At 40.4% G+C, this 10,033-nt stretch overlaps 1 protein-coding gene across 7 annotated transcripts; it reads right to left on the bottom strand.

Annotated features, from left to right (window-relative positions):
* Positions 1–1,368: 1,368 nt before the first annotated feature.
* Positions 1,369–9,828, bottom strand: LOC121622339. Of its 7 annotated transcripts, none has more exons than XM_041959292.1 (10): positions 9,210–9,828; positions 6,382–8,681; positions 5,825–6,145; positions 5,447–5,716; positions 5,181–5,288; positions 4,878–4,964; positions 4,751–4,779; positions 4,431–4,487; positions 4,025–4,093; positions 1,369–2,375 (listed from the first exon to the last, which is right to left on the bottom strand). In XM_041959292.1, exons 2-10 carry the CDS (start codon positions 6,440–6,442, stop codon positions 2,256–2,258), a joined length of 1,122 nt encoding a protein of 373 aa, XP_041815226.1. In that variant the 5' UTR covers positions 6,443–8,681; positions 9,210–9,828; the 3' UTR covers positions 1,369–2,255. The 7 variants fall into 7 exon arrangements, with proteins under 7 accessions (XP_041815226.1, XP_041815225.1, XP_041815224.1 ...); XM_041959291.1 differs by having other exon boundaries at positions 5,435–5,716; positions 6,382–8,703; positions 9,210–9,822; XM_041959290.1 differs by having other exon boundaries at positions 5,435–5,716; positions 9,210–9,822.
* Positions 9,829–10,033: the final 205 nt, after the last annotated feature.

Raw genomic sequence — 10,033 nt, 5'->3', positions numbered from 1 at the left:
TCATCTGCTGCCACCTTCTGGTCAAAATTTAAACTTCTACAAACACTTTGGACCAAATACTTAAAATATATAAAACTAATGTCATTACTATCAGCCTCAACTGTACCTTTAGTGCTGTGTAGCAACCAATAATGTAATAATTACCTTTACAACAAAGAGAGAAAGTGAATTAGAGCCATTCTGGATTCCCACAGTTTCCATTCATTCATTCTAATACAACTCTGAAGGGTCATATAATTTATTCAGATCCAATAAAGGGATATCGTGTCTTAGCTCATCTCAGTTTGCTTTTGAGCAACAGGAAATGCAAAGAAAACTTAAATAAATGTCAATAAATTACAGCTGACACGCTTGATAATTACTACATATATAAATACAACAGTACAACAGTAATGCATTCATCACTGAGCACGATTAAGTGCCTCACAGCAAGTTCATCAAGCAAAATGTGGCATGTATTATTCTTATTTATGTTTTAATCCAGCACAGCGGCCAGACATATGAATGCTGGGTTATTACTTTCACTATTTACATACGAGTTAACCTATTATCACAATGCCCTCCAAAAAACAACAACAGCATCTGGGATTTCAGCAAGGGCAACAAAATGACATGTAAATATTACACATTACTCGTTACTTTAAACAATTAATACATTACTTTACTTTAAACTGTACTGTACTGTACTCCCTGTAGAAAGTAATCTGTCTCACTACTCAAAACAATACTTTTGTGTTACTCCACACGATTGCAGGAGATGTAGTCATACAATTTCCAGTTAACAATATAACGTTAAAACTTTGGGAAGTCACACACGAGAACTTTCTTTATTGCTCCAAAGAGCATTTCACAGAGTTAATTTAAACACAAGATACTTGTGCTCAAAAAGAGGATTCATTCTCAGTGAAGAACCTTGGAGCTCTAATCTGCCTCTATACCTGCCAAAGAGCAGTGATTCCTAACATGCCTCTGGGGGTCATCAGGTGGAAACCTCCCTTCCACAGTGTTTCGCCTACTTAGTCCCACCTCACCTCCAGGAGGCTAGGCGGTGAACTCCGGCATCCCAGAGTCACCCCCCCTAGTGCCAGTTCACACTGCTCCTACACAATCCCAACAGCACTGCCACGTTCAACTGACCCAGAGATGCTCCAGGTAGTGGCCAGTACCGATGCTACCATTTAGCTAATGTTAATGCTAACCGCTAAGAAGAACAGAAGACAATACAGTTCCGATGCTACCATTTAGCTAATGTTAAGTGCTAACCGCTACCTGCTAAGAGGAACAGAAGAAGACAATAAAGCTAGATTCACCTATACTGTTAATGTTAATTGCTAGCTACCAGTACTAACTGCTAAGATACTATCATACTACCGCCGCTTTAGCTATTGTTAGCTGCTACAATGCTACCACAGGCCTAGATGCCACATGTAACTGCCGATTGCCACACTACCATCATCTGCACCTGCCTCTCACCAACTGCACCAATAAGAGCGGGGTGGGAATACCAACCCTGGTTCGGGTCGGGGGTAGAAAGTAAAGAGGTAGAGTCAAAGATGAAAGTAGGGATTGGATACAAACCCTTGTTCGGGTAGGGAGTAAAAAGTTTAGAGGGTGCTGAAGGTGGAGGCCTAATCCACAGACTAGATTTAACAGCCTCTTCTAACATTTCCTTCAAGAAGCAACAAACCCTAACATTTCCTTCAAGGTTAGGGTTAGGGTAGGGTAATATTGTGGCGAGAACAGGGCTCCAGAGCACTATGTCAGGCAGTTATAGGCTAAAATCAAACTACATTAATATATGAAACAATATAAAAGCTTTCCTAACACCAGCAAGAACAAATATTATTTGGCTGAAATAATACAGTTCATCAATAAATAAAAGAGGAGATGGGCTTCCTAATGACTTGACAGAAAAAAGGGAAAAAGAGGTTTGATGATCAGCTCATTATACAGATAACAGAAGAACTTATATAACACAAGTATCGACATAACTCATTGATTGATAGTCATGTGATGGCCGAATTTAGAAACAAAAATCAGTCACATTACTGTGTAACAGTCAAATGTAATGTGATTACTCAGCAGAGCTCTTCATCTGTAAACAGGGACACAGACAGCCAGTGTCACACACAGCACTTCAGACGCCATGTTTGTTCCTGGATGTCAGTCGCCACCACCTCCCTCCTGATGACTTCACGCAGGCCTTAAGAGATCTTAACAGATCTGGCAGAATGGTTCTCACGTTCTGTGGTCTCTTATTTGTTTGGTTTGTTGACGGTGGCGTAGAGGGTGCAGGGATCATCAGAGGCTCCTGCGCAAGATGAGGACGCTTTCACGGTGCTGTACGTCACTGCATCACCTTCATCATCTTTAACCTGTACATGAGAAGCAAGAGGGAAACAGCTCCACAACATAAATAAACTCAACACGTAACAAGCCACAAAATATTCACATTGAGCAGATTTAATCAGCTGATTAGATTAAAAGGCTGTATGGGATAGTTTGAAGCTTCATTCATAAAGAAAATCAGGGATGCAGCCTTTGTTCATCACACCTCAAAGCTCTGGAACAAACCTGCAGATATCAGGAAGCAGCTCACTGAATATTTTCACAGGAAAGCTATAAACTGATCTCTTCACTTCTGCCTTTAACCAACTCGCTCTGACTTCCTGATGCCGGTCTGCTTTGTCACGCACTGCTGCACTTCTTTTAAAATGATGTATTTTACTTGATTTTGTAATCTAATTTACCTTTATTTTTATTATTCTATGCTGTGATTTGATGTTTTATCCTTATTATTATTTTCATCCTCATTGTACTCTATTTTTACCCACATTTTAATATTTCATTGCATGGTTTTATGCATTGTCTAGTGGGTTTATTCTCCATCTTATTTTACATTCATTTTCTTAAATCTGTTTTTATGTCCCTTCTGTCTTTTCTATGTGAAGCGCTCACTTGGTGCATGTGATTTCTTTCTTTTGAAGCACTTTGAGCTCCAATTCCTGTATGAAAGGTGATTTGAATGTGTACCACAGGGCTTTGCAGAGTGTTATGTAGGAAAGGTAAGAGTGGAGGCACAGACACAATAACCCTTTTCAGAATAATGTATATGATATTACTGACTTATAATTATAATTGTATTAATACATACACAAATGCTGCAGCTAGTAAAGACAGAGCTATTTTTTACTGTATATACTGCTGTGTAGCTTGTGAATTTTCACCTATCTATAATATCACATCATCATTTATCAGTTGAGTATGTTTTATATTATTCTGAATCTGCAAAGTAACTTAAGATTTAAATGTAGTGGAGTAAAAAGTACAAGTAGAGGTAGAAAGTAACAGAAAGTGGAAACACTCAAGTAAGTACAAGTACCTCGAAACTGTACTTTAGTACAGTTCTTGATTAGTTACTTTCCACCACTGCTGTAAATGTATTCTACGTTACGGGAGCAGCCCCCTTCCCTCTAAATTAACAGAAAAACTGTCTCTCCATCATTGCTGCTGTCTGTCCTGCTTGAAACCAACAGGTTGACAGCACACACTCGTCTGGAACCACTGAGAGCAACACGAACCACATGGCAGTGGATTTATCTTCACTTCAGCTGGTCTGCAGCAGGAGGCGCTGACCTGTGCTGAGATCAGCTTCTCTTCGCTGACTGCTTGCTGGAGGGGAAATGCACGTTACTTTATGAACGTACCGAGGGTGGGGGGGGGGAGAAGAGAGCCCTCTATCATAAAATATGACGAGAGACATTCAAAGCTTCTTTCGAAAACCTCAGTAGAAGCTTTGAATGTAAAAGAATGAGATCCAGTACAGCCCTATAAGATTATGACACGTCTTGTGTGTCAAAAAGCTCAACCACGACAAATCAGAACAAAACCATTTCCGTCCAATCTTCAAGCTCCCATTCCTGTTCTGCGGAGAGTCGTCTGCACACGGCTTCTGTCTTATTTCCACAATAACATCATGAGGAAATGCTAACCAGGCCTCAGCACAACCAGTCACACAGCTTACCTGGCCTTTACTGCTGGTCCTCTTGGTGTAGCTGACGGAGGCGTAGGAAACACCATCTTCAGGATCAGCCTGCACAGAGAAGACAGCATGGCTGCTCAGAAACACGTGGACTTAGAGGATACAGACTCGTTAGGAAGGACTTGATATTTTTCTTTTTTTTTGTATTGGCTAGTGATTTGAGCAGTGAATACTTTCTCCTCCACGAGCGCCACCTCACGCTCAGGACTTCCTGCCTCATGTTTTTCTAGTCTGTTGAAATTCAGCTGCATTGACTTCCTTCCCCTTTCTCCTCTCATGCAGAAGAAAGTTAAACTCAAGAGTCACTGTGTGTCTTACACCAGTAACATTTCAAAGAGCAAACAGAGTGAGTGAGTGCAACTGTTCTGGGAACAGTGTGTGATCTCACCCTGTCCTGATTGGTTTCTGGACCAGACTCAGTCACCGCCGGGTTTGAGCTCAGTCCCTGGACAAACAAAGGCCACATGTTCATAAATAAAAACACAGTTTGTGCTTTTATAGAAGGGAATATATGGTGCTGATAGGCATATTTTTTAACCTTGGACAGAGCTGAGCTAGCTGTTTCCCCCTGCATCCAGTGTTTATGCTAAGCTAAGCTAAGCTAGTCACCCCCAGGCACAGCTCCATACTATGTTGTTATGAACAACAACCTCTTACACTCTGTGAATCAACACTGTACCAACATCTGACTGTTCAGTCTGAACTCACTGTGCTTTCATCCATCTGTGTTGTCTTGCCTGAAAAGACAAAAAGTGTCCGCTTTAGCTTCCACAACGAAAGTCAAGCTTTTTCAAGACTTCTTCTTGATCAAAGTTCCATCAGTGAAAGTTCTCACCTTTAGTTCTCTTCCAAATGATCACAGTCACAATGACTACTAGGAGTGCAGCTACACCTGTCGGCACAACGATGTACAACCACCAACCTGGAACGCAAATGAAGCCATTAAAAACAATTCAGATGCAACTTTCTGTTCAGTTCAATCCTTTGGCCAAAAGAGAGGAGAACTGACTCTTAGAGAATATCTCCGCCCATGGCCGAGTGCTGGTCTGACATTCATACTTTTGGCTTCAAAGGCTGAGAGAAAGACTGAAAGATAAAAATTCTTGAATGAGTAATTTACAAAAATATGAGTCTCTACTTTCTGGTGTTGTAGTGATTGCAGGTCCTGATGAGTCGGTCCTTCCTTCGTTCCTGTTCTTAGGTGTTATTATCGCTGATGTTGTCGTTGCGGTTGTTGCATCCTCTCCTGGAAGAATTAATAAGAAAACACCAAAAAACTACGGTGAGAAAATACTGCATGCTTTACAATCTGCAGTAACAAAATGGAATGATATCATAAAAAGTATATCAAATACACAAATGTACTCTATGATTATAAACAGCTCATCTCACCTGCTTTCCCACCTGAGGGCTGAGGACTGAAGTCAAACTGCTGCACTTGTCCAGTGTAATGATTGGTCACTTCAAACTTGAACAGGTCGGGATATCTTAAATCCTGCTTCAGATAAGTTGTAGGAAATTTCACAGTAGCTGAGCAACTGGGATATGTCTCCATGTCTTTATCTTTCTCCACATTTTGATCCTCATGCAGCCACTTCACTCTGTATTCACACTGTCTGTGAGTTAACACAGTGATGAACAACGTCACCTCCTCAGAGTCTGTACGTTCAGTCACTGGAGAGAGAAAAAGAGTCAAATTAACTGAATCACTGTAATCACATTTATAATATGAACATTAGGTTTCAGTATAATATGTTAAGACAGTTTGGTGTAAATACTCACTGGTAATAACAAGCAGATGAACATTAGCATCTTCATATTGATGTCTTGGTATGATCCGTCTGCAGGTGTAAAAACCAACATCCTCGCCTGTGACCTTCTTTATAACCAGAGAACAATTCTCTGTCACGCTCAGTCTGTCCGGTTTAATGTTTTCACCAATCTGCCCATTTTTAACCAGCTGTACTGTTGACCTTCCTGGACCACTGAGGAGCCAATCAATACTGCCACATCTGCTCTGATCATCTATCATATGTCCACAAGGCAAAGTGACTTCATCTCCATCTCTGACAACAAAGTGGGGGGAATATTGTCCAGCTGCTGCTGAAAAGATGAGGGAAATGAACAATAAGAAGAAGTGTGAATATGACTTTTACTCTGACAGTTAATGTGAGGAAAGTTCTACACCAAGTTTAAGTTTGCAAATATGTCGAATGTTAAAACAAACCACAGACTTGACTGTCTCAGCTAAACAAAAGTTACTGGACGTACTAATGCAACATTAGTAATATTACTCATGTTTTGTAATGTCACTTTGTTTATGTTATATGCATCATTACCTGTAAAGTGAAGCACCAGTATCAGAAACAATGACACGTTAATCCATCTGAATTCAGCCATCGTGCTTCTCTGTCTCTTTTTTTCTTTCCCTTCTCAGCTAGCAACTGTTAAAATCTCTGAACGGGCTAAAGACAAGTGAAGAATTAACTTCCTGTAAGAACTAACGTGTCACTTCCTCATTGTGACTGTCTACATTTTCCCTTCTTTTGTAAGTCGTGAATATTTTTGAAGAACATCTGTGCAACATCTTGGTGTGTATGTTCTGGTGTTTATAGATCTGGGTGTGAACAACCCTGATTTTAAAAAAGGTGTGTAACAGAAATAAAAACAGAATGCAACCCTTTCCAAGGAAACCGTTTACTGACAACAGTGTTCCTGAGCCCATGTAGTTATCTCTTTTACACAATCATCACAAAGTGTTGAACCTCGCTCCATCCTCGCTGTGAACCACTGAGCCTTTCATCATGACTCACCTGTCACCAATGAACCTTTTTACCCGTGGAATGTATTTGTATTGTTTTCAGTTTAGTGTATGTGAAAAAGGATTATCACATTGTTTTATTTGTGTTTTAACTTCCTGGAATCAGGGTTGCACACAGCATCCGTCTGCGTTGTTTTTAAGCAGCCACATTTACATGTATACACATAAAAGAGCTAACAATCATACATATACATTTATGCTTCTATTTATGCTACGACTTACCTTGGAGTAAGCAAAACTGACTTTTGCAATGGTTTGGTTCTGTTCAGGACTGACTGACCGAACCCTGCAAAACCATCATCATCATCACTACCATCTGACATCAGACGGCTCAGCAAAGAGAGTTCCAGCCAGCGCAGAGGTGAGTGCAAAAACTGAACGCTGGTCAAGAGCAACAGAAGCTCCTTGGATCTTCCCTGTTGGGAAACCTGTATGAGGGTCACTCAGACCTTTTGGGGCCAGAGTGATGTCAGTCGGACCCTGCTTCTCTCAGCTTCCATACATCACTCATCATTACTATAACACCATCATCAACACACACATGCACATTTACAGTCCCAACAACTGTCAACACAAGAGAAACAAAGAGATAATTCACTGCAAACCAAACCCAAACCCAGCCTTTCTGACTGAAAATGAGAAATGGATTTATACATATATATATATATATATACAGTATATATATAGCTGAAGACCAATCATTGCACTTTTACAACACGCACCTGCATTCACCCATCCAAACAATGGCCACCTGCTCATTACAAGCATTAACACACTCACACACCAGTGTACAGCATCGGGAGCAATTTAGGGTTCAGTATCTTACCCAAGGATACTTTGACATGTAGGCTGCCCAGGCCGGAGTGCACAACCGCTCTACCTCCTGAGCTCCTGAGCCACAGTTGCCCTTAAATCACTTAGTTACCAAAAGCCTGCTTTCTGGCTATATGTCTAATGGCTGTTACAGCTACTAATAGCCATCACATTATCGAATGTCTTGGTGGTGAACATAAGAAAACATGCAGACCTACCTGAGACCCAGGTAAGCTTGCTTGCCACCATTGCTCCACTCCTTCCCCACCATTGGACATATTTGTAAGCCGTGACACAAAAAATACACGTTCCGGCAACTGGGAGCCTGAAAATGAACCAGCTGGATGCTGTGTACATTGGCTTTAATGCCTTCCTGGCATTTCCTGTGTTCAATTCCCATGTTCTCATTTATTACTGAGTAAACTCAAAACGTTGCTCTCTCTTTTTGAAATTCATTGGCAAAGGCATTGCAACATCACAAATTGATGAACACCTGATGGCCGACTTACTGGTGTGCAGACAGTTGGAAAACTCTGTAGAGTTTTCATTCAGGTCAGGGACCTGGATTCTGATGTACAGACAAACTAGCAGTAGTTCCTGATCTTTCTTTTTCATGTCCTTTTCTTCTACTCTGTGACCTGCTGGCAGTGCCAATTTCAATGAATGATAAACTCTGGAGGGATTCTACGACAGAACTGGAGGCCGACATCACACATTAAACAAGGTATATATTAAATAGCTATATAAAAGCTTGACAACCCAAAAAGAATCAGAAAGTTCAGGATCCAGAGACAGAGGCAGGGTTGTGGTCCCAGGACCATCAGTTTAGAAGCCAGTCTGGTGAGGACGATATTGCAGGTGTAGTCTGTAAACAACAATCTTGCATAGTCCCCCCTCCTGTGGCAGGGTGAGGATGGTGCACAGTACCTGGGAGACAGAGCTGTCTGCAGGGCTGCAGAAACTGCAGTAGGTCCGTGGTTCATCCTGTGGCCACAACTTTAGCATCTGCAGTTGTAACAGAGGTTCACTATGAAAAGCAGAACAGAGAGCTGGTGTGTGAGACACTACTGTAAAACAACTGGTTAACATATCACAAGTGATAAACTCTTTAACACTCCAGGCTGACATCAGTTATTCACTCCAAATAAGGAATGTCATATCCCTCCTCTCACTTTGTAATATTTCAACACAAACATGCATTTTTCTCTATTTCAAGATGAACTTAAATCTACTTTTCCTTTGTTCTAATACAGGTAAGTACACAGGTAAGCATTTAAGAAAATGGACAATTAATCAATAAACAAACTCAAATGATCAAACTTGAAATGTATCAAAATAAACAAAAAGATGTAAAACATTAATTGCCGTGTCTCTCTTCTATTTGCTGTTTCTTATCATACACAATTACTTTAGCAATGAACACACAAATGCAATAGGAATTATTATTCTCACACATTAACAGTGAAAGTTAACCATACACGTCTCTTACTGAGCTAAACATGCTTAAAATGAAGATAAATACTCATTTCCCACCTGAAAAGGGGAGATATCAATGATGATGCTCGGACACAACACTTCCTCCCCGGCAGCTCCATTGAGAATGAGGCCGAGAGCTCCCCCTTCCGACCTCTGCAGGCATAGCTAATCGATCACAAGCATCATCTCTCAAAAAGGCTCAACAGGTAGATCATAGATCAACTCTTCCGGCAGGCAAGTATGTTCAGACTTTCTACAAAGTTTTTAACCATGTTAACCTTTTTCAGCATTCTAACACTTTTTCAGCATTTTAACCCTTTTCCTGGAGATAAATGTTTTGATCTTCTTCACAGGACTGTTTCTACAGGACATTTACATTTAAAATGATGAACTATTTCTACATGAATTCCCTGTTTTCAAACCATGTAACTGTTTTCAATATCTATGTAATTTATGTCAATCATCAGTTTTCTACCAAAATCAATCCATAACACATGCAACACTAATGTAATAATAAACACTAGAGGGCGATGTGATAAAACTATTTGCTAAAGGATGAAATGAACATCAGTAGAGGTGATTGGTCTCTGAAGATTCTCATCATTGTATGATTTTAGTCAGAGAATCCCAACCTGCAGTCTCTTGGATACAAATCTGATTCTGAACCAGCTGCTCGCTTACGTAAAAAGGGAATTCAGATAAAAATATAAGACTGATCTTACCTGATCTGACAGATGGTTTGTTACACAGAACCATCTGGGAAGTTGTTCATGGACACTGTTTGGAAAAAGCACTTTCAAAAGATGCTTGGCAGGTGATTGGCTGAACTACCTGTCTATTATTGTCCATCACAGTATAACTTCAACCAACTTACATCAACA

This window comes from Chelmon rostratus, chromosome 18 (assembly GCF_017976325.1).
Source record: "Chelmon rostratus isolate fCheRos1 chromosome 18, fCheRos1.pri, whole genome shotgun sequence".
NCBI lineage: Eukaryota > Metazoa > Chordata > Actinopteri > Chaetodontiformes > Chaetodontidae > Chelmon > Chelmon rostratus.
This window is presented reverse-complemented; position numbering and strand designations above follow the sequence as displayed.